Source organism: Rhineura floridana, chromosome 15 (assembly GCF_030035675.1).
Source record: "Rhineura floridana isolate rRhiFlo1 chromosome 15, rRhiFlo1.hap2, whole genome shotgun sequence".
Lineage (NCBI taxonomy): Eukaryota > Metazoa > Chordata > Lepidosauria > Squamata > Rhineuridae > Rhineura > Rhineura floridana.
Genome location: NC_084494.1, coordinates 34,869,585 through 34,897,308, shown reverse-complemented (window position 1 = coordinate 34,897,308; position 27,724 = coordinate 34,869,585). Strand labels below are relative to the sequence as shown.

General features: G+C 45.5%; 1 protein-coding gene across 3 annotated transcripts; it reads right to left on the bottom strand.

Moving 5' to 3' along the window:
• Window positions 1-1,875: 1,875 nt before the first annotated feature.
• Window positions 1,876-27,724, bottom strand: LOC133370306 (gastric inhibitory polypeptide receptor-like). Of its 3 annotated transcripts, none has more exons than XM_061596434.1 (14): window positions 27,452-27,724; window positions 18,525-18,716; window positions 16,952-17,051; window positions 15,379-15,486; window positions 13,034-13,155; window positions 11,480-11,583; window positions 10,968-11,124; window positions 10,696-10,855; window positions 9,723-9,783; window positions 8,399-8,468; window positions 5,234-5,322; window positions 4,054-4,192; window positions 2,789-2,830; window positions 1,876-2,530 (listed from the first exon to the last, which is right to left on the bottom strand). In XM_061596434.1, exons 2-14 carry the CDS (start codon window positions 18,579-18,581, stop codon window positions 2,195-2,197), a joined length of 1,545 nt encoding a protein of 514 aa, XP_061452418.1. In that variant the 5' UTR covers window positions 18,582-18,716; window positions 27,452-27,724; the 3' UTR covers window positions 1,876-2,194. The 3 variants fall into 3 exon arrangements, with proteins under 3 accessions (XP_061452418.1, XP_061452420.1, XP_061452419.1); XM_061596436.1 differs by lacking the exon at window positions 18,525-18,716 and adding an exon at window positions 25,066-25,189 and having other exon boundaries at window positions 27,452-27,723; XM_061596435.1 differs by lacking the exon at window positions 18,525-18,716 and having other exon boundaries at window positions 27,452-27,723.

The window sequence follows — 27,724 nt, the reverse complement described above, 5'->3', positions numbered from 1 at the left end:
TGTTGGACTACGACCTGGGAGACCAGGGTTCGAATACCCACACAGCCATGAAGTGCACTGGGTGACCTTGGGCCAGTCACTGCCTCTCAGCCTCAGAAGAAGGCAATGGTAAATCTCCTTTGAATAACGCTTACTGTGAAAACCCTGTTCATGGGGTCGCCATAAGTCAGGATCGACTTGAAGGCAGTCCATTTCCATTTTCATATAAGGAGAGGGGTATTAGGGACATGGCAAGGTAAACAGGAGACCCAGGGCCAAGGGGGAAGGGTGCTCAAATGCAAATGGACTTAGACCCCATGAGAGCAGAAAAACAGTGAGATTTAGGAAACGAAGGAGATGGGGGGGCACTTCCAAACTGTCGCTGTTTTCAGGTGTGATTCAATGACATACTGACAGTTGATTAGGAGGTCTTACACACCAAACTCACTCCCCCAAAATATCACAAAGGCAAAGGAAAATGCACTGGAAAGCGTAGTCTAACGCTTTGGTGCAGTGTGGTCTGACCTCCCCACAAGCAAATCAGAATAAAAGCTCATCAAATAGCCAACATCATCAAAATCTCTCCTCAAACAAGTCAGGATGATTGTTCATTAAATAGCCAACATCATTTTATCTCCCTGCGTACAAATCAAGACGCATGCTTGCTTCATAAACAGGTGGTCTGGAAATGCCAGGAAAGAAAAGAACGGAATAAAACACCAATCCTTACCTGTTATTGACAAAGGAGAAAGAGGAGATGGCGTTCGTGAGGTTCCAAGCAAGCATGCAACCTGAAGTCCCTGGAACTCTTTGCAGCGGAGCACCCTTCCGACATGAAAAAGAAGAGGTCTCCAGAGAGCCCAGGAAAGGCATGTTGCTCCCTTCAAGGAAGGTATAGCTGAAAAGTTCTGCTCCAGTAGGCATCCATGAGAAGGAGCAGGCTTGCAGGAGAGGAGCAATGACCACAGAGCAGCCAACTCGTGGGTAAAAGACTGGGCAAGGTGAGGAGTGAGAGGTGCTCATTTATAGGGACAGGACTTCCCGAGGGAGGTGGTCTCTGAGGCAAAAGATAATGGGATTAAGGGCAACGCTTGGAGGAAAGAGATACTGAAAACCAATGAAGCACTGGGGGACATTCCACAACAAAGGCCTGGGTGGGGAATTCCTGGGACATCCTGAGTTAAAGTTAATGGAATTAGGGGGAGTTCTCTTACTTTGATAAGGTTCCCAGTGCCTAAACACAAAAGGGGCTGGATTTGAGATTGATCCAATCTAGGAGTCATGCACCTCCTAAAAAAAATAAACTTTGAAATAGCAACAAAGACACTTTGATTAATTGAAGATAGGGTGGGTACCCTTGCAAGTTAGGAGCCATGTTACTCACAATGGGAGATTCCTGCCCAAATGACTGGTATTACTTTGCAATTAGCTTTGGTATTGATTTCTGGAATTAATTACATCAGGGAGCATCATCCTGCTTGTGACCCAAATTAGGACCCAAGATCTATTGCTCTTCCCTCTCACATTTCACCCCCAAAGTGCCAGTCTCATTGGGACTGGTTGTAGATTGAATTGGTTATTTCTCCTATTTGAATTAACAATCTGTGGATTCTCCGTTTCAAAACTTTGGTTTGGCTTGGTGCTGAACCCCACCCCCAGAGGAGCAATTTGCACCATTGAATGCTATGACTCTTAGCTAAAGACCCCAAAACATGTCTTAGCATATACCTGTATGCACAGGTAGTCAAGAGCAGGTGGTAACAACAGTCCAGAAACATGACTGGCCCGCACAAATAATGGCTAGTATCATCGCCTTGCCCACACATAGCTATGCAAGCCATTTGTGAAGTGTTGGAGGCTTGATTAAAACACACACACACACGCAATCAACTCTCTTCCAGTTTATAAAGTATGTATACTGGGTCAGCCAGATGGATTCTTACACATATCACAGGCAACTAGGCAAGAGTCCTTTATAAGCCTGGACACAGCCAGTTTTGGGTGTCCCACTGCCTTTTTACACCAGCTCACGCTTATAGACAGTCACTGAAAGGGGCCTTATGCAGTGTGCAGTTCATGCACCTGTTCATGTACACAAGAGTTTGTGCATCTTCCAGGAATCCACAGCTGTGCTGTGGCCCCCCACGGCACCCTTGGAAAACTCCTTCATTGTGTTTTGGAACACTGGCAACAGTCTTTCATATCTTCTTGGGGGTCAGCAGCCATTTTCGGGGCAACCGGTGCCTGGAAGGGCCTGCTTGGTGACAGGGGACCCCCCGACCTTGTCCTCAGCCTTCGTCCTGACGGGGACGTACTGGAAAGATTTGATGCTCATACACTTCTGCTGGGAATGAGCGCTGGCTGTATTCCCAAGGCCCCTGGGGAGGCCTTTTCCTCCTGGGTGTCTGTGGGGTGGGGGGCAGGCCTCCTTTTTGCGGTGGCTGCTTCGGCTGCGCCAGGATGCCCGGTTGCTGAAGCTCTGCCCCTGTTCCTTGAGCAGGCTGGCACCCAGTTGCCACCGCTGCCACTTCCTTTGGATCTGGAATTGGACCTGGGAGGAAAAGTAAGGAATCAAGAGAAGTGGTGGTCAAGGAAGAGGTGGGGCAAAGACAGCCTGTCTAAGAACATAAGGAGAGCCCTGTAACAAGATAAGGCCAAAGGCCCATCCATCATCATCATCATCATCATCATTATTATTATTATAATCCCGGGGTGGATTCCGCTCACACAAAAGCCCACTCCTGGACTTTGAGCCAGCTGCCTGTACACTTCTGCAATGGAGAATGCAACTGCCTTTCAGATGACCTACCTCCTTATTAACAAAACAGTAGAGGATGCTCACCAACAGGCCCTGAAAGATGGAGAAAAAATAATGACAAAATTGATCAACACAACAAACTTGTATAAGTTTTAAAGAAGCTGGGACAATTCACACATTGACTTTGGGGGGGGGCAGGAGGTGCCGTTTGCTTCTCTGCCTAAGGATGCAAAACACCATGATGATTATTTGTATTTTATTGTATTTATTGTATTTACTGTATTTTGTATTTTATTGAATTTAATATGTACGTCGCCTAGAGTGGCTTTGGCCAGATAGGCGGCCTAAAAATTAAATTATTATTATTATTATTATTATTATCATGGGACCACCCTGTGCATCTGAATACAGTGGTATCGGTTAACCAGTTTTCATTGCTCTCGTCCTATTGACAGTCTTCTTAGACGATAACACAAGACATCCTCATCAGCCACAACTAGGGATGTTCGCATGCTAAAAGCTACGTTATTCGTTATTTGTCTTGCTATCTGCAATGACCGAGGCTCACATCATTAATTCAACGGCTTAGAGGTTTTTCACAATCAAGTGGCATATGTGTTTCGTTACATAAATTAATAATAAATATGTCATTAACTTCAATGCATTTCAAAGGAAGGGGAACATAAAAGCCAAGGAGGAAATAACATAATTATTTATGTAACATTCATGGACTAGAAGTCAGAGTGAATCCTGCTTGTATTCGCTTGTGTGATTTCTGAACAGCTTGGAAAAGTTACTTTTTTGAACTACAACTCCCATCAGCCCAATCCAGTGGCCATGCTGGCTGGGGCTGATGGGAGTTGTAGTTCAAAAAAAGTAACTTTTCCAATCTGTTCCTGAGCTTGGCCAAATGCGCAAATTGTGGCTAGTTTCAGTCCCATTTCCGTTCCTGACCGAATTCTCTGACATCTGTAGCCAGAAGGCTCTGCTCCACTTTGCAGACCACCCAGCCCTCAAACTCTGCTCTCTCAGGAAGCGGCTATGGTCATATATCCCAGCCACCCTAGAGACTCCACACCTACTCAGGCAGGGAGAAGGTCCATAGCTCAGTGGTGGAGCACACACTTTTCATGCAGAAGGCCACAAGGTCGATCCCTGGCATCTCCAGATGAGGTTTGGAAAGGCCCCTGACCGAAACCCTGGAGAGAAGCTGCCAGAGTAGTAGACCAAACTGATGCAGATGGACCAGTGGCCTGACTTGGGGTAAAAGGATCTTTCAAGACGGATGGGCCCCATGTCCAAGACCCACCCATTACCTGGAAGGAGTTGAGCAACAACTCAAAGAAGAATTTGACGTAGCGCAAGGTGCCTTGGGCGTGTTCCTCAGTGACCAGTGCAAACACCACCTCATGAATGCCCAAAAGGGGGATGAGGGTCAGAGTTGACTTGGCCAACCTAAAAACAGGCAAAGGATTAAGTGTCTGTGTGCACAAAGGGGAGCACTAAAAGGCATCACCATATGGTCAAACCTAACACCAAGCTGTCATGCTCCAGAGCAGGACTCACCAATGTGGCACCTGAAGAGGCCAATGTGCCCACTAGTGCTTCCTATGGCACCTGTGAAAGGTGTCTGTAAATATCCCCTGTACGAAAGACTCGTTGCTGTTTAAGCTCAGTTCTGCTGTGTATTGGCTTGGCCTCTCCTGCACCTCCTTTAAACATGCCCACATTTCATTGGACGCCAAGACTAGACACCCACTCTCCTTTCCGTTCTGAACAGAAGAGAGCTGCAAAAAGCTTCTCTCTGTGAGCAAGTATGACAGTGGCTGATCTAGGTGGTTTTTTTCTATTGACCCCAGGAGTGGGTGGGAATACCCGCATCATTTTGTGATCCTGTATCTTTTTCTGCTCTTTCAGACGTGGCAGCCAATTTTTTTTATTCCATATACACCCCCCAGCAGCTGTTATTTTGCGTTATGCCACACACACCCGCAGCAGCCATTTAATGTTATGCCACACCCCCATGGCAGTTGTTTTATGTTATGCCAGACCCTCAGGGCAGCCATTTTGTGACTGGCACCCACGGCAGTTTCTCAGAATTCCAAATGTGCTCACTGCCCCCAAAAAGTTTGTCGACCTGCTCCACAGGCTGAAATCTTCAGATATACAAAGTACATGCCACCCTCCCTATCATGACAATTCGCAAACAGAGTAGGAAGCCATGGGTGGCAATGGATTTGTTTTAGAAAAAAAAAGCCACTCTTCCCACAGAGCACCTGACTGGCTGATGGAATGACCGGCATTAACTTTGGACAGGGCTGTCTATATAACTCCTGTGCCACCTTATAAGTTTCCCATTTCTCTTTTCAAAGCTTCAGCTTGCTTTCCTTGTCCCACTAGCATTTTTTGCCCCTTGACTACAGGAATGCAGGGACCTAATTTGTGCAATAGTGATAATCCTTTCCCTTTTGCCTGGCCCAGCAGTTTGTTCCTTACCGAAATTTGTAATCCGTGTATTGCATCTGTTGAGCCCGGAGTTTGGAGACCAGGATCTTAATGATGCGTATGAAGATCACAAAGTTGACCTGAAATGGGAAAGAGGGAAGAAATTCTGATTTGCAGTAAAGTTCTGCAATCCAGACGGATCCCCCTCTGGCATCTGTTGTTGAGAGCAGCAACGCCACAGGCACATAGACATTAAATAAGGACGGGATCCATTGGCCAGTGCTAGTCTGAAAGGATTCTGTTGACCTAACAGGCCGGTATCCATTTGAGTCTGTTCTTTGTCCACTAGCCACTGCTTTTACTGATCCTCATAAAAATATCAAGATGAATATCAATATTTTGAAAGGAAATATCAATAAAATGACGGTTCTTGATATTTTAGAGGCAGATTTTTTTTAAAAAAATCCATTTTTGAAAGTAGGCATGGAAAATCATTACATAAAATTCCAATCCATAGCGATAAAGAATAAGCAAATTAATGGAAAATTTGGTACCAAATCCAAATTGAGCAGAATTCCAGGACATCCCTAATTAAGATAACTAGTGTTTCCAACCTATTGAATATTTAGGATACAGGTCAGCAACTGGTCACTCCAGTGGCCATAACAGGCCTCTACTGAGCCCATCAATCATAGGTGTTCACAGGAAGAGCAGGGGGGCAGTTGCCCCTCCCCTGCCAGATGAACCATAATCTCCAGATACCCAGTTTTCATTAAAAAAAAAGGAAGAGTAAGTTTATAGCATTTGTAAAACCTGAAATATGAGACGAAATGTACAGGCACTATTTTTCTTGGCTTTTTTGGCAAGGAACTCACCTAATCTCCCCTTTCAGTGTTTTACTCTCCGCCCCCCAAAAAATTCATATGGATGCCCATGCCACCAATACCCACATTTCACCTAAATTGCCCTTATGATTCAAACAGGGGAGGGGAGAAAGGGAGAGATCAGGCACCTGAAGCAGAGAGTAGGAATATATGGGTGGTTCTCACTATGGAGGGGCTTTTCAGCATGTTCATAACTGATCTGCTGAGCAGTGAGGTGAACAAGTTTGCTGAAGGACGCCAAATTGTTCAGGGGGTAGAAACAAAAAGGGATTGCGAGGAGCTGCAAAAGATCCGAGATCATCTGCAGGAGCGGCTTTGGCCGTCCCCTGAATTGGCAAGGCTCATTTAACATCGACACAAAATCGAGCATTTCAGTGTCATCAGCTCTGCTCTGCCAGCGGAGATTCAGCAGGCGCCTTCTGTTTTCACTTTTAAACGCCTGCTGGAATCCTTTTTGTTCCGCCAGGTTTATGCAGGCAACTAAGAAGATGTCTTTTTGCAATAGTTGACCTTTGTTTTTACAGTATTGGGTTTTTTAATGCTTTTATTGTATGGTTGTTGTTTTTCTAATTTTGTATAAACCGCTTTGATGTTTTTAATGAAATAGTGGTATAAGGGTGTAGTCGTCCAGTGTCTCAGGGGGTCTGATACCCTTTATTTTTTTTGGAGCAGGGTCTCATCAGGGTCCCTATGTCTTCAGCCTCCTATGAGACAATCAGCATAAAAGGGGAGTGTGTTAGCTACTGAGAAGAGTCTTCTAGCATGCTTCCTTGTCCCTTCCTGCTGATTGGAGCCAATCAGAGTGAAAGGAGGTGAGTCAGCCACTGAGATGACTCTTCTCAGCAGCTAACACCCTCCCCTTTCATGCTGATTGCCTTCTAGGGATATCTGTTGTTGTGGGAGAAGGCATTAACAAGGATCTCATTCTCAACCCAGCAGCAAAATAAGGGGGGGCGTGGGTGTGATTAACATGAAGGGGCCCTGCACTTCTGAATTTGCCACTATACTGCCATATATGTATCTCCAAACTGGGTGAACGGACATTAGGATCATAGCAAGCTTATATGAGTGTGAGCACTCATCCATCTAGCTCAGTCTAGTCTACACTGACAAGGAGATGGGATTAAAATGGCAAAAATGATTCACTGTAAGCAAGTGCAAAGTGATACACGTTGGGGTAAACAATCCAACCACCGCAGTCATATACACCAAAGGCATCTGAGCTGGCAGGAGCTGACCAGAAAAGGGAGTTTGGATTTTTGATGCATAGCCCAATATAAAGATATCAACCCGGCGTGCGGCAGCTAGGAAAGGGACGAATTCCATGCTAGGGATCATTAGGACAGCAACTGAAAATAAAACTGCTAATATTGTAATGCCGTTATGCAAACCTATGGTGTGAACACAGCTTGGAATACTGTGTATAGTTCTAGTCAGCCCACCTCAAAAAGGATATTGTAGAGGTGGCAAAGGGGAGAGAAGGGCAGCCAAAATGCTCAGAAGGGATGGAGCAACTCCCCCATGCGGAAAGATCGCAATGTTTGTGGCATGAGGGGGGACTTGATGACAGAGGTGTAGAAAATTATACATGATGGAGAGAAAGTGGACAGGCCCTCTCCCATATTATTAGAACTTGGGGCCATCCAATGGAGCCGAATGTTGGAAGATTCAGATAGACAAAAGGAAGTATATATTCCCACAGGCCATAGTTATGCAATGGAAGTCGCTCCCCAAAAATATATTCTAATGGCTGCCCGCTTGGATGGTTTTAAAAGGGTATTAGACAAATGCAAAGAGGATAAGGCTATCCATGACTACTAGCCACGATGGCTACGTTCTCCCTCCACTGCTGGAGACAGTATGCCTCTGAATACCAATTCCCGGGAAACAACAGAGAGCAAGGTCTATTGCCCTCACGCCTTGACTGTGAAGTTTCCAGGGACATCAGGGTGGTCGTTATGGGAGAGACGAGATAGGCTGTTTAGCCTGACCCAGCTGGGCTCGTCTTATATTCTTACAAAATTATGCGTCCTGTGTGGAGATGGTCCCAGGCAGAGCTTGGAAAAGTTACTTTTTTGAACTACAACTCCCATCAGCCCCAGCCAGCATGGCCACTGGATTGGGCTGATGGGAGTTGTAGTTCAAAAAAAGTAACTTTTCCAACACTCACTGGCATCTCCAGTCAGGAGGATCTCAGTGGGACAGGCTGAGCAAGGCATCCCACTGAGCTGCCACTGAGCTGCCACCAGGCAGACCTCTCGTTACTGAGCGAGAGGTACCAATATAGTATCGTATGAGGAGAAGGCCGCTTCTCTGTTCCTTGGCAACTTACGAAGATGGCTAGCAGGATAGGGGAACGGATGATCCACCAGTAGCCCATGTTGTCATTTCTCTCCCAGCATCTGGAAAAAACAAAACGGTGTAATTAAAAAGGTTACAGTGGTTGGAGGAGGAAGGATGGATTACAGAACTGGTCTCAGTGCTCTCGTGGGGCTCTTCCAGATGGCCCATTCAGCGCTCATCCTGATTTACTTTTAGACAAATGGCATGGAGGTTATAATGTTGTGGTTTGCTGAGCATTCATTCTGCTTTGTTTGTGCAGGGGTTATATAGAGCCAGTGTTGCGCAGTGGTTAGAGTGTCAGACTGGGAGGTGGGCAACCAGGATTCAGTTCCCCACTCAGCCGTGGAGCTCACTGGGTGACTTTGGGCCTGCCGTGCCTCTCAGCCTAACCTACCTCACAGGCTTGTTCTGATGATAAAACCGGGGCGGGGGGGAGAACCATGTTTGTATGCCACCTTGGGGCTGCTTGGAAGAAAGGAGGGATATAAATGTAACAGTGAATAAATAAATAAAATATGACATTGCTCTGTGTTGCCGTTATCCCCACATTTTCCAGTGCATTTTCCTGTTACTTTGTGTGGGTGTGTATGTGTGTGCGTGTGTGTGTGGAAGTGGGTTTGTTGCTCCAGAACATCAAATTCATTTTAATTTTGCAATCTAGATTTGGCAGTATATGATTGAATCATACCTGCAAAATGGTGACAGTCTGGCCCTAGCCAGCTGGGGAGGACTAGCCTCAGAGGGAGGCAATGGTAAACCCCCTCTGAATACCGCTTACCATGAAATCCCTATTTATAGGGTCACCATAAGTTGGGAGTGACTTGAAGGCAGTCCATTTCCAAGTTCTTAAAAAACCTTTTATACTGCCCTTTCACCACAGAGTTTAAGGAGACAAACAAATTTTATCCTCACAACTTGTTTAGGCACTCGAACCAGTGGCCACTTCCAAACGACCTGTTTACTGAACATGCACCCAGATTAGGCAGTGTCATGAATGTTCATCCTGATTTGTTTATGGGGAGATCACGCAGGTGTTATCCCATCACTTTCCTTATTGGAAAAAGTCTACTCTTTTGGGGAAGTGGGTTTGTTTCATAAGAGCGCCAGATCAGCTTTAACTGAACAACCTGAATTTGCTGGGATGTGAACGAATCCCACTGGATTATAGTCACAGCCTGGAGGTGCCTTGAGGCTCTCAGACCCTGGTCTGACATGCTAACCACACTACGATTGCAAACTAAGTTCTTTGAGTTAGGTGAGAGTCTGAATATAAGTAAACCAAATGTGTAGAAGATTTTGCTAAGTAGACTTACTCGTTGTTTTCATAGAGGTATCTCACAATCACCCAAGGAATGACGAAAAGGATTGGTGCCCCTGCACAAAGAGAGGAGAGAGACACATGATCAACAGGCCTCACCTAGAGTAAGGATAATGGAGACAATTGCCTTCTACATAAGTTTAATCTTTCCCTGTCATTTCAGCATCGCATAGCTAGCTTCTGATCACTGGTTTTTCATTCCAGGCACAGCGATACCACCGAAACATGAAGCACCAGCCACAGATTTGGAGGACAATGGAAAAAGGATGGCATATTGTCATGTTTAATTTATGACTGTGTTTTTGGGCTCTACAGGGAAGTGTGTGTGTAAAGCTGTTCGGATTTCCCATCTCAGGTGCTAAACTAACTTGGCCCAGCTCTTGCACAGAGGAGGATTCGGCCCTGACCCCTTTAATAGTTTGCTACATTCAGTTGATAAACAGAAGGGTCAGTGGTTTAGTTCAATTTAAAAGCTAAACTAAATTGCACACAATGAAAGCCAAATATCCAACTGCAGGCTCGGACTTTGGACAACCACCTGCAGGGGGCAAGATCCTAGCACTATAATGAAGTAAGCCAGGAGTAGGGAACTTTTTCCAGACCAGGGGCTGCAGTCTCTTCTGGGCAGCCTTCTGAGGTCCACATGCTAGTTGCCAAGCCCGGCCTCCAAGAGGTCTTCTGTATCTTTAAAAGTTGTGCAGAGGGAAGGGAGAATTCCACCTTGTGGTTTTTCCCATTACAGTGTTGCAAGAACACCTGCACTTGGGTGACTTTCTCTTCTACTAAAGATACAGGATCAGTCTCAGGCCAGGAACCTGGCAACCCTAGGCCAGGGGGAAGTTCTGAGGACCAGTTGGAGAGGCCTAGAAGGCTGCATTTGGCCCCCAGCAGGCCTGAGGTTCCCCTTCCCTGTCTATGTCCCTGGGGTCTCTTTCTCATTGAGACATGGAATTTGGCAGCTGACTCACCCCATCCAATGAGCAGGTAGCCCGGGAAATAGCTTTCTTCAGAAAAGGCCATCGGCCCCAGCAGGTTGTGGAGATAGAGACCTTCTACGAGGAGCCAGTAGTAGTTTGCACAGACACAGTACTGGGTTATGATCTGCGCCAGACGGCAGCCAGCCACAGCCTGGACATCCAGGAGAAAGAAAGGAGGAGAGAACTGAACTCAAACCAAGCACTCTTCCTACTGCACCACGCTGCCTGTCTGACCCTCCCTCAAATTGCAGTTGAACTGGTACCTGTCCCAAAGGAAGGCGAGAGAGATCACCTTCCTTCTGGAGGTCCTTGGGGAAGTGGAGCTGCAGGAGGGTGTCCCGGGCAAGGATGGAGATTGCTCGCAGCATGAAGGACAGGAAGAGATTCATGTGGATGTAATTGCGGATGCATCGAAGTTTCCTGGGGAGAGGAGAACAGCAGAAGGGAAGTCAGCTGTGCCCCGTATATTCATATTGAGTCATGATCCAAAGCGGTTACTCTTTCGTATGAGCCGAGACTCATCCTTGCACTGGTGTTTACTGAACAGCAGCAAAGTGCATTGATGTGCACTGTACTGTTAGCTCTCTAACTGTCAGCAGTGGGAGCTATTGCTTTACTTAGCACTTCTATAAGGAACAGCCTGGTTAAAGGGACAGCCTTACTGAGACTCTCTCTTGACGGGAGTGATTAATCTAAACACACACACATCTCTTTCAATATTGCTAGTTTTTCCTGTCTGTTGCTTGGGGCGCTCTCCTTTTGTCCTTTTCAGTACCTGAAAGCTGCCAACAGCACCAGGGCCACAAGCAGAGCTGCCAGTGAAAGGGAGTAGCCCACTGTGTACATGAGTCGGAACTGGTCCAGAATCCACAAATGTTTCTGGAAGAAAACAGAAATACAGGCCATTGGCTGGCTGGAATGCATGCAGTGGGAAAGGGCAGATCCACCATAGGTTTACTATTCCCCCCTCTCTTAATGGGCTTATAAGCATAAGGTCTAGAAGGAAGGATTGCCACACAAAGGACTGCCAGTCCATACGAATGTATAATCTGCAATGTTACAGCTTTGTGGCCTCATTAATTCACCGTTGTTCATATGATGTTGCAAACTAGTACGGATTTTCATGTTCACAAATCTGCATTGGAAATACCACTGAAAAACTGATATGTTTCCTAAACTGATAATCAACCAGATTAACGTCTGTGCTCTCGGAAGTAATGCCGCCAACTTTCCTGCAAGAGGCGGTCCCTGGGCATTCCTCCATCATATGCAAAGCCCCTTGTCTCCTTCCCACCCAATAGCACATCCATAAACCTGCATATTCACAGGAACTTTTAAAAAAGAGATACGTTTCTGCTCTCTTCCGAAAAAGTGTGCAAAAAGCAAATGACTGTTATGGACCAATAACTGAAAAGGGGTGAACTTAGGGGAGTGGCCAATGCTAAAGCAATTTAGACCAAATGAAAGAAAGAAAGAAAAAAGCTCACACGTATGGATGCTTGATAATCAGGTTTTCACAATAATCCGACCACAAACAGGACATGTTACGGATCTCGAGGCCACCAACCGAATGTGGAAAATTCAGATTTTGAGGTTAGGTTTGGTTGGGCCCTAAACTGCAGCACCTAAAATGACTACTAGGTTTCTGCCCAGAGTTGCCTGTATTTTGATCATCAAATAAATCAAGAGTTTGGTCCTGAAAAGCATGAGATAGTCTAACATTTATTTGCGTGTTGTTGGTTGATAAGGTGGAACTAGATCTGTCAAGCAATGCAAGGCTTTTAAAGTTAATTACATATCTGCCTTTTCACGGTGCGTACAATTACATGTAAATACATTATCATGCAACCAAAACCTCAATATAGCTGCCTTTTTGAGACAGTAAAGAAAGTGAAAGATAACTGACAATTTAATGAACAAAAGCTGTTGCCCGTTCTTAGACGGAAAGGCTATCTTCAATCATTTATTTTTTCATTTTCCATTATAATCATACACCAGCACCAAAATAGGATACAAATTCCATTATAAAATAGTCTAAAATAGACAATTGATTAAAATTTGCCCTTCTCAAGCAAAATGAGCTCATTAAGATTAATCAACTAACCAACTATAGTTGATTAATCTACTCATCAAGAAACGGATTGCAACTTACAGCAGCCCTTGGTGGCAACACCTTCTGATTAATGAATGTTTAAAGTGCAAGTGTACAACACACACACACACACACACACACAATATGGACTAAGGAATCAAGAGTGACTCTTCCTAAGGAAGATCCCATCCCCACCCCCATCTTCCAGATCTGGAATCCATGGCCCAGTGAGTTTACCTGGAAGGGGACCTCTTCGTTGAGGCCCTCGCATTGAGAGTGATCTCGCCAAGGATGCCCTGACTCATCCACCACCCACTGTCCATCTGGACCACATTTCTGGAAGACAAAGCCACCTTGCACTGCAGAAAAAGCAGGAGGGGCGGAAATAGAGCAAGAGGAAGTCGACGACCATTTGTTTATTATTCATTGTTTATATTATTCATTATAACATGATACAGATCCTATTACCACTATCAGCATAAATTGATGCCTCATATATTGGTCCAGGGGCCAAATACAGCTCTATGTTATTTATTTTACAAACAGTTATGTACCACCAATTCATAACAATTTTTTAATCATTTATGTTTTTATGATGGATGTAGCGATTTAATTCTTTTTAATAGTTTTATTGCTTATCTCATATTAAATGGTCTAGAATTTGTCTCAAATAAGTAAAAAAAATGTCCATGGCTGTCAGCCATGCTAGCTAAATGGAAACTCCATGCTCGGAGGCAGTCTACCTCTCTTTGTTGGGCAGTGGCAAAAGAAGGCCACTGCTTGTGGGCTTTCCCATTGGCACACTGGCTGGTTATGGTGGGAAAGAGAGTCCTGGCTAGACAGACTTTGGCCTGAGCCAACAAGGCTCTTCTTATGCTCTTACATAAATCTCTTCCATCAGATTCAAGATGGCAGCTCCTCTAGGCTCAACCAGAGAAGGAATCCAAGATTGTGGTGCATGTCCTGTGATGAAGGTTGTGGTTGGTCTGTGCCTTTCCCTCACGCTGTAGCCGAGGAAGAGGTGGGGCTGCAGGGCCTCCCCGTCAGCTAAACTGACAGGCTAGCAACCTTTGACTCTTCTTCTCCTTTCCATTACAATAATCGCATAACTAGGAACTTTTTACCCCTTCCTCCCCTTCCATCCCCTTTCCTTTTGTGTTGCGTCTTTTAAACTGTAAGCAGGGGGGCAGGGACAGTCTTATAACTGAACTTTGGAAGGCTTTAAATCAGTAAGTAAATAAATACTAAATGTGTACGCATGTGCATGTGATTTGAAAACTTTTCTTTATTCCAAGGCGTTTGGAATTTCAGCTTAGTTTTTTAAAATTTTCTATAATTTGGATACCTAGAGTATGTGTATTTGAAGTCCTTGCTTTGTCCTCTCTTTGTTTCCCTCCTTGGCTGCCCTCATTTTCTTTTATTTCGATTGTACGCCTTTTGGGGCAGGGATTTTTAAAAATTGTTTTTTGTACATCTGATTGCGCTATATAAATAAATGATCATAATAGCTGATCTGCCTGTGCAGAGGTTAGAGTGTCATGACTAGAACCTGGGTTCAGATCCCCCACTCAGCCATGAAGCTTACTTGGTGACCCTGGGCCAATTACCTTCTCTCAGCATAGCCTACCTCACAGGGTTGTTGTGAGGATAAAATGGGGAGCAGGGAGGAACATGTATGCCGCCTTGAGCTCCTCAGAGGAATGGTGGGATAAAAATGGAATAAATATATAAAATGTTTTATTTACATCATCATGTTACACCTCTAACTCTACACTTCTTTCAAGGAGGTCAGGCCAAGCGCTAATCATGTCTCCCATCAGAGTCGTGCCCAGACAAAGTTCAGCTTTACTCTGGAGACAGGGGAACAAGATAGAGGCTGTTCCTGGACAGGGATAGCCTGACCAGTGCAGTCCATGCATTTGTCACCTCAAGGCTAGATTACTGCTATGTGCTCTATTTGGGGCTGCCCTTGGGCCTGGTTCGGAAGCTCCAGCTGACGCAGAATATGTTGGCCAGACTGCTGATAGGGGCACACGGCTGACAACATGTGGCACCATCATTAAAATATCTGCAGTGGCTGCCCATCTGCTACCAAGCTAGGTTCAAGGTCCCTGTGTTAATTACAAAGCCCTGAAAAACTTAGGTCCAGGGTACTTTCTTTAGGGACCACTGGAACCCTTATCTCCCAGCTCGATCACTGAGATCATCTGCAGGACCATCACCGGTGGTTCGCTGAGCTGACAAGGCTCATCTGACAATAACAAGATGCTGTTAAGTGGCATCTGCCCAGCCCTGTGGAATCCTTTGCTCATAGAGGTTCAGCGGGCACCTTCTGTTTTGACTGTCAAACACCTGCTGAACACTTTACTACTCTGCCAGGCTTATGCTGGCAATGGAGAATATATCCTTCTGCAATAGCTAGTCCATGATTTCTGATTCCACATTTTTACATGGTTTTATTGTATGTCTATATACTTATGTGATTGTTGTAAACTGCTTTGATTTTTTTTTTTAATGAACGGCGGCATATAAATATTTTTATAATAAACAAACAACTTCAGGAGTCTTCAAACCACACTTACCTTGCTGGTGCCAAGGCAGGTACCAGGGACAGGGAACTTTGGCTGAGGTATTGGGAAGGGCATCATCCCAGCAGGCATACATGTCAAAGGTACGGTTGCATACCAGACCTGGAAGCCGGCAGAAGAAAAGAAGAGATTTAATGTCGTTGATATATGGCTTTAAAAGAAGATTTGACAAATAATCAGAAGGGAAGAGGGAGGACAGGCTTATCAGGGTCTGCCGGTCATGTTGGCATAGAGGAACCTCCATGTTCAGAGGCAGTCTACCTTCTGAGTGCCAGTTGCTAGGGAGCAACAGCGGAAGAGAGCGTTGCTGCCTTCAAGCCCTGGTGGTGACCTTCCCCAAGGCATCTGGGACGACAATGGAGGGAAGAAGGATACTTGTCTAGGTCACTGTTTTTAAATCTTGGGTCCCCAGATGTTGTTGGACTACTGCTCCCATCATCCCCAGACAGCATGGTCAATGGTCAGGGATGATGGGAGTTGTAGTCCATCAACATCTGGGGACCCAAGATTGAAGAGCAGTGGACCAGGTAGAACAGTTTTCACCAAGCAGATGCTCTCCACATGGTTTGGACTACAACTGCCATCAGCCCCAGCCAGCATGCTGGTCTCCACCTTGGGGAAAGCTGAGGTAGGTTGTTGATCCATCTGATCCAGCAGGGCCTTTAATGTTGTTGCTGTTGTCGTTGTTGCTAATAACAATATTAAGAAAAACAATATGGTGATGATGTTCTTATGTCCCCCAAACCTTGGAGAAACAAGAAAAGCCAAGAACCCTCCACAACACGTTATTTCATTTGTGAACACAACACGTAAATTAAGTATCAGAAAATATACTTGATTATTGGGAAGGAAGGTCCCCTGATTCCATGAGGTGCAGGGTTGATGCCTTTTGCATGAGCTGATTGAGTGTACTAATTCCACACACACACACACACACACAAAGGCAAGGAATGCACAGCACCCAATTTTTTCAAATATATAAACAGGGACATGCTGGTAAAACCCTGATTCTCATACAAGAGATAAGGCTGTGAGCTCCACCAGCTGCACTGCTTCAAGTTTGCTGTAGGATCTACTCCAGCCTTCACCAACCTGGTGCCCTCCAGAGTACAAATCTCATTAGCCCTGGTAAAAGGGCTCAGTATAAGGCAGCTTCCTATCTTCCTATGTCAGGCCATTGGTGCATCTAGCTCATTATTGCCTATCCTGACTGGCTGTGGATCGCCAGCACTTCAAGTGGAGGGCATTCCCAGCCCTGCTTTGAGATGCCGCAGACTTGTTCGTAATGGTTCCCTGAGTGGAAGCCGCAGGGCTGCTTAAGTATGACTTTACCCTTTTGTAGTAATAAACCTTCTTTATTCTTTCAACTACCAGACCAGCTATTTCTATATTCTGCTGCAATACCCATATACACACACACTTTTCATGCCAGCAACTGGTAGCAACCGGGATTCAGAAGCCTCTGACCATGGAGGTATAGAGGCTAGCCATCATAAGTAGTAGCCACTGATAGCCTTCTCGTCCTTCTCGCTTTTATGCATGGGGAGGGGATCTCTTGCTCTCTCACTTGTGGGATGAGGATCCTCTAACATCTTGAGATTGCAGACTTGCTGATATTGCTGCCACGCTTCCAACATATCTTTGGCTGAGTCTCCAGTGGAGCTAGTCTGTGACAGGGGAGAAAAAATGCAACAGGTATATGTCAACCAGGCACCTAAAGATTATGTCTAGAGTATAGCTCTGCAAAAAGTTGCCTAATTATTAAGGTTGCCAACTTTTTGTGTGAACCCTGCACCTGTGCCTTGAAGCAGCAGGCTGGTTCACAGAAATTAAGCAGGCAAATCTTTTTCATCACTTCATCACCATGCAAAAAAAAAGCTTTGCTGGCATTTTTGTGTGCCAGGCCACTGAATAAAGGCATAGGAGCAGTTTTGTTTTTTAAGTGTCCGCTGTACCTTCAGCATATAGGCTCAGTTTCTCCTCTCTCATTATGGCTGGGGTTCCCAATGTGGTACTTGTGGGCTCTACAGCGCCCTCACCCCTGCCCTTGGCACCCACCAAGGCCCCTCCCTCTTCCCTTTTTTTGCTGTTTTTTGGCTGGGGAGTGGGTGTTGCCTGCGTTTTATTTGTTTCTGGGGTTTTTTGCAGGTGCTTGACCTGTTGTTTGGGATGGTTCTGAGCATCGCCAGTTTTTCTTCAATGCAATTGGCATTTTTGTGGTGCCCATTTCCGAATGTGCCCTTGGGGCCCAAACAGGTTGCGGAGTCCTGCAGTATTGTATCTGCTCAAATAGGTTTTGCAGGTTTTAGAAAGAATATTAAAACCTGTGTGGCCAGAGGCCATAAGCAGGACAGAAAAATTGCCTTCCAATATTTGAAAACTTATTGCCTATGAACAGCCGTGAATTGCACATTCCTCCTTGCAGTCTTCACTCCCCCACATGCCAAACTAGTTGCACTGCGTCCCTTCCACTTCTGCCACATTATCCACTTCTTAGACTGCCACTCGCTAAACGTGGTTTAAAGAGACAGAACTATAGGAAGGAAGAAGGAAGAAGGTCCCAGATTCAGTCCGCAATGCCATGTCAAGGTAAGGCTAGGAGAGATTCCCTGTCTGAAAACCCTGGAGAGCTGCTGGCAGTCAGAGTAGACAACACTGTATTTTAATACTTTTAAAGCTTTTTTAAAAATGTTTTTAACGTTGTTTTGTTTTAATGTATTTTAAGGTCTTTTTGTGATGTTTTAAAGTGTTTTTAGCGTTTCTGTTTGCCGCCCTGGGCTCCTGCTGGGAGGAAGAGCGGGATATAAATCAAATAATAAATAAATAAATAAATACTGAGCTAGATGCCCAGTGCATCTGACTCAGTGCTAGGTAGCTTGCTAAATTCCTTCCTAAGCCCAGATGATCTGCCCTTCTGGGGCAGCAGAGAAACAAGTCTCATCCAAATACGTGAGCACACTGGCAACACACACGAATTAAAGTCTGAGCAAACTGCGCACACTCCAGTTCTAGTATTAATTTCAGGACTTTTCCCAGTTCGGGTGGAATTAAGGAAAACTGGAGAGCAGCACAAAGCAACATGCCACAGCAATAAAAGAATCAAATGGGTATAAAAAGCCGCTCATCGTTCCCAGCCTCACCTCTGCTTTCTTTTGGAGCAAGATAAGCAGGAGTAGGAGTTCAAGGGTTCCCTGCATGCTTTGGCTGCAGAACAGGCAAGAGGCCAGTGGGGAGCATCCATCTCAGGGTTCTCTGGCTAACAGCCTTTGGCACCTGGGGTCACTGTCCGCCTCCATCAACACTGGACCCGTGTAGGAATTCTGGGGGAGAAACTATCAAAGACACGTGTCAGGTTGGGGTAGTTCTTCAGGCCTGCTGACCCAGAATGACATGGCCATGGATGGATGGATGGATGGATGGATGGATGGATGGATGATACCAACCTCCAAGTGCCATGAACCGGAATCATGGGAAGCTACCTGATGTGATTTAATCTTTTGAGACTGTAAACTGCTTAAAGGTTTTTCATAACCAAGCAGTATACATTTTATTAAATAAAATGAAGTAAATACTTTATGCTGAGTCTCACCATCATTTAGTCCATCTAGCTCAGTACCAGAGGGATTGAGGAATCTGTGGCATTTCAGACATTGTTGCACTTTATCTCCCATCGTCCCTGACCATTGGCCATGCTGGCTGCAGCTGATGGAAGCTGGAGTCCAACAGCATCTGGGAGGCCACAGGTTTCTCATCCCTGGTCTATGCTGATTTGCAGTGGCTCTCCAGGATTAATTTATTACATTTATACCCCGCCTTTCTTTTCATGATAGAAACCCAAGGCGGCTTACATATAGTTCCCATGCAGTCTCCCATCCAGGCATTGACCAGACCTGACCCAGGGAGCTGGCCTTATGTGCCTTCAGACCATAGCCTGGGATGAATAGGCTATCCTTGAATACCAGACATTTATTAAATGTATATCCCGCTCTTCTCCCAGCAGGAGCCTAAGGCGGCAAACAAAAACACTAAGAACACTCTAAAACATATTAAAAAACAGACTTTAAAATATATTACAACAAAACATGTTTTTGTTATCTCTGTTACCCTTTTGGCGCCTACTGAAGACCTTTCAACAAGCCTTTTAAGTAGAGCCCTTATCCCAGTCTGCATCTGTGTAGGAATTGCTTTTTAATACATTTTTAAAGCTTTTTAAAAAATATGTTTTTAAAGCTTTTTTTTAAAAGATATTTTAAAAGATGTTTTGTTTTAATATGTTTTTAAGGATGTTTTGTTTTAATATATTTTAAAGTCTGTTTTATGATGTTTTAGAGTGTTTTTAGTGCTTTTGTTTGCCGCCCTGGGCTCCTACTGGGAGGAAGGGCAGGATATAAATCTAATAAATAAATAAATAAATAATATTTACAAACACATTAAAACAAAACATCTTTTAAAAAAAGCTTTAAAAACATCTTTAAAAGCTATTCCAACACAGACACAGACTGGAATAAGGTCTCTACTTAAAAGGCTTGTTAAAAGAGTAAGATCTTCAGTAGTCACCAAAAAGATAACAGAGACGGTGCCTGTCTAATATTTAAGGGAGGGAGTTCCAAAGGGTAAGTGCCACTACACTAAAGGTCTGCTTCCTATGTTGTGCAGAACGGACCTCCTGATGAGCTGGTATCTGCAGTGATCAACTGGATGTACAGGGGGTAAGACAATCTTTCAGGTATCCTGGTCTCAAGCTGTATAGGGCTTTGCACACCAAAACTAGAACTTGGCCTGGTAGCTAATGGGCAGCCAGGATTTCGACAATCTTTCCCAGCCCGATCTGGAGATGCTGCCACGGACTGAACCTGCAACCTTTAGTTTGCAAAGCATGTGTTTTCCCATTCAGGTACAACCATTCCTCCCAGTCCCCAGGGCAGGGCACTGATAACCTAGACATAAACTGACGTTGGCTGTTCTCTTCCTGGCATACTCTTCTTGCTTGCCATATCCAACTGACATTCCCAGGCTCAGTGAACGGCCTGTAAGTACCTGATCCTGATCTTTGCTGAAACTAAGCAAGGGTTGGATTTGACTGATGGGAGACCACTGGAAGCACCACAGAAGAGCAGAATAATTTTTTTTAAAAGGTCACTTCCAGACTGTCACTATTTTCAGGTAGGCTTCACACACCAGCAAATTCAGGTTGCACAAAAGTTTATTTGGACTTCTTGTGCAACAAACTTGCTTTGACTTGTCGGAATAAGGAAAGTGACAGGAAAATGCACTGGAAAGTGTGGGATGACGCTTGCTTTGACACAACATCGTGTAACCTGCCCGCAAACAGAGCAGGATGAATGCTCCATGAATAGCAGACATTGTCATCTAACCTCCCTGCAAACAAATGAAAGTGCCGATGTTGTCTAATGTCTGCACAAAGAAATCAGGATGAATGCCCAAGAAACAGGTTGTCTGGAAGCACCTTGAGTCTAACAGCCTCTCCCTCCTTTAGCAGACGTTCCTGTGGGCTGCTGCCAGTTCCCCAAACCTGGACTCCTTTCAGGTTCTTTTCTGCAGCAAGCACATTTCCCCTCCGGCCTCGGTCCCTTTGCCCTTGCACTTCTAGGCCACAGAGGGATGCTCAAAACCAAGTGCCCTAAAAATAGCCCTTTCCTTTTCCTTCCCATCAGTGGCTGCTCCTGAAGGTTCTCACAGGAACAAGCAAAGAGCATGTGTGTGCAGCAAGATGCCTTGAGACAGATGTCCCCAATCTGCAGTCCTCCTCCACCTGATGGAGTTGTAGTGCAAAGCAAAGACAGTCAGGCTGGCGAAGGTTGCTGTAACCACTTCCCCAAACTTCCATTCTCCCCCCTCCTTACACTTTCAAAAGAGAGAAGAAGCCAAGAGGCATTAACCATCCATAATCTATCACTTGTTTCCGCTCTCAAAGATGTTTACTTGGCTAAAAGCTGTCAGGAGGAAGTAAAAATTGAAAATCAATGTTAACTTCTCAGCAGGGTGTTTGAAAACAGCAGGGAGCAGAGCCTCATCCGGCAGGCCACATTGTGGGTGGGGGCACAGGAGATAGGGAAGGCACAAGGAGAAATATTGTGACTTCTCCCCATATTCACAAAGTCCTGATGGCAGGGCAGCTTTCCCCAACCTGGTGCACCCCTGATGTTTCAGACTGCAACTCCCATCATCGATGACCAGTTATTGTGCTGGATAGGACCCTTGGCAGTTGTAAACATCTGGAAGGCACTATCATGCTCACACGAACAAAAGGCAAACAGTCACTACTCTGAGAGTTATTAAGGAGGATGTAACTTCTGTGCTGTTCACGATCTTTTATGTGTAGGGGTACTTTACAAACACATCATACGTCTAAAGCACGTGGCTTCTCCTCCAAAGAATCCGGGGAACTATAGTTTGTTAAGGGTGATGGGAATTGTAGCTCTGTGAGTGGTTAACTACAGTTCCCAGGATTCTTTGGGGGAAACCATGTGCTTTAAATGTATGGTGTGAACCATACATTCCAAGGGTGCCTATCTACTACTGATGCCTCTGGTTATCTGGTAAATATTCCCAGTGGCTAATTTTTCTCTACAGCCATAGCTATGGATCTAGATCTATCTCCTTGCTGATACACAAATCTTCCAGGGCAGCTCATAAGAGTCACAGTCTTTCTAATAGCAAACTGAGGTGGTGAGCACCTACAGTGGCCTTTGCCAACTGGTGCCCTCCAGATATTTTGGACCACCACTCCCAGTGGCACCTGGTGGCTCCACATCGGTGAGGCAGTGGAATCCACTCCCAAGCACCTTGGACAGCTCCTTGAAAGTTCAGACTAAAACCTGGAACGGATTCCACTGCCCCACTGACATGAAGCCACCAGCAGCCACTGACAACTCCCATGTGCTAAAAATGGCCCCGCTGGATTGGACTTGTGGCAGTTGTTGTCCAAAATGGCATGTTGGCCGAGGCTCATGGAAGTTGTCATCCAAAATATCTAGAGGGCATCTGGCTGGCGAAAGTTGGCCTATAGGACTGTAGCTAAAATGGGGTCACTGAGAAACAAGATGGAACTGTCAGCATGTCTGGAGAGAACAAGAAACCTTTACATACACACACCCAAAAAAACCAGCCTACTGAGGCCTGAGCATGCTCAGGGTCCATCGATTGTTGACTGTCAGTTGGAAAAGAAAAATGGAAAATTGGTCAGTGGCAGCTCCAGGTTTGAGGGTGCCCTGGGCAAAATGACCTCTGATAGGCCCTCTCCTGCACTGGTGGGTCTCCTCCCACTTCGCAGTTGGCAGCACCAGGCTGCTGGCTCTGGGACCTGCCATTTTAATTTCCCACAATTCTCCTAGTGCAGAACCCTAGAGTGCATTGTGGGAAATTCAGATGGATGTTCCTGGACTCAGGCTCTTTTTCAAAGGGTGTGTGGGCTTTGTGCAGGTGTCAGCAATGGACCCTCCTAGAGCACTGAGGCCTGGGCAGCTGCCCAGGAATGCCATGTGCTATTGCCAGGCCTGGTAGGGGAAGTGAGATGCTTTCCTGGGGCCTCATAGCTGGCAGGAATCCTAGTGCACCTACTAGACACTGCAACATTTTGTTGTGGATTCCAGTTGTATCATAAAACAGCAATAAAGCTACAAAACTCATACAACATAAACAGTTATAAAAAAGCAAGCCAAGATCCTGCCAGAACGAGTGCGCCCACCACCAGCCACTACTGGGCAGCCCAAATTCCTGACGATGGCAGCAGCTGTCTGAACTAGGGTTGCCAGGCCTGGCCTCCAAGAGGTCTTCTGTATCTTTAAAAGTTGTGCAGGGGGAAGGGAGAATTCCACCTTGTGGTTTTTCCCATTACAGTGTTGCAAGAACACCTGCACTTGGCTGACTTTCTCTTCTCCTAAAGATACAGGATCAGTCTCAGGCAATGGACCTGGCAGTCCTAGTCTGAACACATGTTCCAGGGCTAGGCCAGCAGCCTGCCTTGATATGGAGTACAGCTACCATGCTGCACTCACCAATACCAGCAGGTGCCTGGCTAGATGCTCCACAGACTTGATTACTGTAAAGCACTTTACATGGGACTGCCCTTGAAGTTGGTCTGGAAGCTGCAGCAAGTACACAAAGCTTTTCTCTCCGGACCAGCCTAATGCCAACATGCAGTGCCTCTGTTGAAAGTGTTGAACGGGGAGACAGTTTCCTACCAGGCTAGATTTTACTACTTGCATATAATCCCTGTATGGTTTTGGATTGGGCTGTCTAAGAAGCTGCCTCTCCCTACATCCTCCCCACCCCGGTCACTTGGATCTGAAAATGAACATTTGTTCATGGTGCCGCACACCCCTGAAGTTAAGCATGCTGTGACTCAAGCACATGGTTTTAAACATCTGGAATGCTCTTCTACTAGAAGTGAAGCAAGCCTCAACATTGTTGTCTTCAGTGTTTATTCAAAACTCATAATGACATTATACAAATCTATGGTGTGACCACATTTGGAATACCGTGTACAGTTCTGGTCACCTGACCTAAAGAAAAAATTTGTAGAGCTAGAAAAGGCTCCAAAAAGGGAGCAACTCTCCTATGAGGAAAGGTTGCTGCATTTGGGGCTTTTTAGTTTAGAAAGGTGACATCATAGAAGCATATAAAATTATGCACGAAATGGAAAAATCAGAAAAGTTTTTCTCCCTCTCTCATAACACTAGAACTCGTGGACATCCAATGAAGCTGAATGCTGGAAGATTCAGGACAGACAAAAGAAAGGACTTCTTCATGCAGGGCAGAGTTAAGCTACGGAATTTGCTCCCACCAGAGGCAGGGATGGCCACCAGCTTGGATGGCTTTGAAAGAGGATTAGGCAAATTCATGGAGGAAAAAGCTATCAATGGCTACTATACAATGGATGGCTTCCACAGTCAGAGGCAATCTCCTTCCAAATACAAGTTGCTGGAATCCACAGGAAGAGGGAGCGCTGTGGCCCTCATGTAACCTCCTTGTGGGCTTCCCGTGGGCATCTGGTTGGCCACTGTGAGAACAGGATGCTGGACTAGATGGGCCTTTTGGTCTGATTCAGCAGGCTCCTCTTAGGTTTCTTTCTTTTCTCTTGTGCCTTCCCAAATTAGCCCATTCCCTTTCTGCAGCTTTTAATTCTGGCTGTCTTAATTGTTTTTAATGTTTTATTTATTCCACCTGGGAGACCATGGTTCAAAATCCCCACTCTGCCACAAAGCTTACTTGATGGCCAGGGGACAGTCACTAACTCTCAGCCTAACCTACCTCACATGGTTGTTGTGAGGTTAATATGGAGAGAGGGAGAGCCACGTACAGCACCTTGAGCTCTTTGGAAGAAAGGTGGGATATCAATGCAATAAAAAAATAAAATAAAAATTTATTAGTTTTCTACTCTGTTTTTACACACACTGCGTAACTTCTGAAATAAGCAAATAAATAAAATCATGGCATAGCAGGGATGGATTTTCTGCCTTCAGCTTCCAGCATCTTCTTGCAGCTGGTGGCAAAAACAGAAATAAATGTCTATATCTTGCAGGTACCATAGATCTTCACCATAGATCTCATAGCGCCACCTCTCCTCCCTTGTCCGTGCCCATTCGGTACCACCCTCTGCTGTCTTTGGCCATGCCCTTTCTTAAAAAAACAAAAAAAGATACAGAGTTTGAATGCAACCTCTGAGCAGCTACAGAGTGGCTTTCCTCATTGCTGAGCAACGTTTAGCATGAACGAGCAAGAGTTCCTTGGAGAGGCAGATGGCAGAGCTGCCAGGCAGTCAGAGCTGGGCCCCAGTACCTATCTGGAAAAAATAGGCACGTCTTTAGGAATATATAAATCTGCCTTAGATGGAGTCACGCCATTGGTCCATCTAGCTCAATATCTAGGTCTCGAGGATTTATTTATTATTTGATTTTATATCCCGCCCTTCCTCCCAGCACGAGCCCAGGGCGGCAAACAGAAGCACTAAAAACACTTTAAAACTTCATAAAAACAGACCTTAAAATACATTAAAACAAAACAAAAACATTTTTAAAGCTTTAAAAACATTATTAAAAAAACACATATTAACAAGCAATTATAACACAGACGCAGACTTAAGGCAACTTAAAAGGCTTGTTGAAAGAGGAAAGTCTTTGAAAGGTGCCGAAAAGATAGCAGGCAAATGTCCCTTCTGGAGATGTTGGACATTGAACTTGGGCCTTTTGCCATACAAAGCAGGTGCTCTGCCATTGGGCCACGGTGCTTAACCTGGAGGTATATCTGATGCTGCTTTATACTGTGTTGGACCCCTGGGCCATCTGACTCACTGTTGTCTCCACTGACTGGAGGCATCATGCCAGGTTTCAGGACAGGGGACAGCCCCAACTCCGCCTGGAGATGGTGAGGACTGAACTTGGGGCCTTCTGCGTGCAAGAGAGATGCTCTGCCACTGAGCTATGGCCTTTGCCCTTTCCCCCAATCTCCCTTGACAGCATTTTGAGCATGGCAAGCCGTACATTCTTTAGGAACTCCAGAAGCTCTTTGCCAACAGGGGCTCTTCTGTACCACACCAGGACTCTCTCTGTTGCTACTGGCTCATTTTCCCCATTGTTTCCGACTCTTCCTTCTGTTGCCCTCCCCGCTCCCAAAGCTTCTGACGCAGACACAGCCTGTCTGCTTCTCATGTATAAACTAAATAAAAACCTTTTTATTTGATTAAAAAAAGGGGAGAAAGCCTGGGCAGAAACCAGGATATATTAGTATCAGAAACAGCTTCTGTGTCCTTTCTTTTACATTAAGCTAATCAACTGCAAAACCACAGGTAAGGAAGAACAGAGACCCTGTCCTCTGACAGCCCAGTCCTAAGCAACTGCAAGTCTCATAGTTTTCCACAGTACTTGCTCCAAAGTAAGCCAATTGTATTTCCAGCCTTAGGGACGCGCTGTGTCCCTCACATAGGGTTGCCAACTTTTTTCCTGGTTCCTTCTCCTGTGCTTTTAAAAGCAGTTGGCTTTTCTTTGATGAGAATGCTTGTCTTCATCCTATGAAAAGCTTCCCCTGCTGATATCAGAACAATATTAGAGGCACAGGAGTGGGTCAGGGCGTGTTTTTTTGTTTAGGTGGTGACACTGTCCCCTCAAAACAATATTTCTCATATATTTTAAAATGTATTTTATAAAAATTCTATCCTGCCTTTTTGACTCAACCCCCCCCCCCCAATATTGGAAAGTCTCACTGAAATCAACAGCACTTGTTATTTGTAAGTTCTAGGATCAGGGTTGTGGTTTTAGGAGAGCTGCCAACCTTGTATTCCAGATGACCCTCAAGGCTTTTGGGTTATCTGAAAGAGATTTTAACCTCCCCTCCCACCCTCTAGCAAGTGCAACATGGTACCCATCTGAAATCTACAGCGCTATCTATCATTTTGCAAACTGAAAGCAGACAGGAGCATCTTCTGTCTGACAACCCATCTGGGGAAGTTTCACGCATGACTTCCAAAAATTTAAATTTGCTTTGCCACACCAAACAAAGATTGCCAGCTGAAGGGTGGATGGTGGGGAGGGAGGGAGGTTTGCTCTGGTTTCTCAGGCTGATTTGCAGAAACTTTTCAGAGTCTGGACCCTGTTTTATACATACACATTCCCTGGTTCTCTTTCATTTGCCTTTCTGCATTTTTCTAAATCTCTATTGGTTGTAAGTTGTATCCTTGTCTTAATGGGAATTGTTTTTAGGCAGCATACACCGCCTTGAGATTTTTTGAAAATGTCAAGTGGTTCAGAAAGGCTTTGAATTAAATACATAAATAAAAGAGAAAATCAGCACAGCTCTGGGAATGTCTGCAAAGGACACTGCTGCTGCTGCTAAAGGCAGAGGAACAGAGCCGATTTTTTTAAAAAAGTTGGCAACCCCACCTTGCAATGGGACGCTCCCTTGAACAAAGAACTATCAAACGAGTTGGCAAGAGGGAGAGAATCCCCGGCACAGAAACAAACACATATCGTGCAGGCTAGTGGGAAGAGACTCACAGCCCCCAAAGTACCTCTCCGTTTGCTCGAAAGGAAAGCGGACGGGCTCTCCTTACCTGTTAAGCCGAAGGTGAGCGATTGCTTCCTAGCTCCGCGGCCATCCGTCGAGGGTGCATCTGGCGGTCTCCTCCGATGCCGCTCCGGAGTTTAAAGGCACCGTCTCCCTCGCCTTGTCAGAACTGGAGTGGGTGACTCAAGGCGAGAGGCAGAGGAGGGGGCTGACGGAGAAGAGGCCCGGGGGCGAAGAAGCACGGCAGAGCGGGGGGCTTCTCTCCTGGGAGCCTGGGATGTGCCCCATCACGCCCGCGGGGCTTTGATGTGCATCTCCT

What these genes read in the sequence shown, in the direction of transcription:
- LOC133370306 (XM_061596434.1), bottom strand. Translation starts at nt 18,581, where the DNA reads ATGCAGGGAACCCTTGAACTCCTACTCCTGCTTATCTTGCTCCAAAAG. An exon ending in TGCTCCAAAAGAAAGCAGAG is followed by an intron (nt 17,052 to 18,524) that starts GTGAGGCTGGGA and finishes CCCCTGTCACAG; the next exon opens with ACTAGCTCCACTGGAGACTC. An exon ending in ACGAAGAGGTCCCCTTCCAG is followed by an intron (nt 11,584 to 13,033) that starts GTAAACTCACTG and finishes GTTTTCTTCCAG; the next exon opens with AAACATTTGTGGATTCTGGA.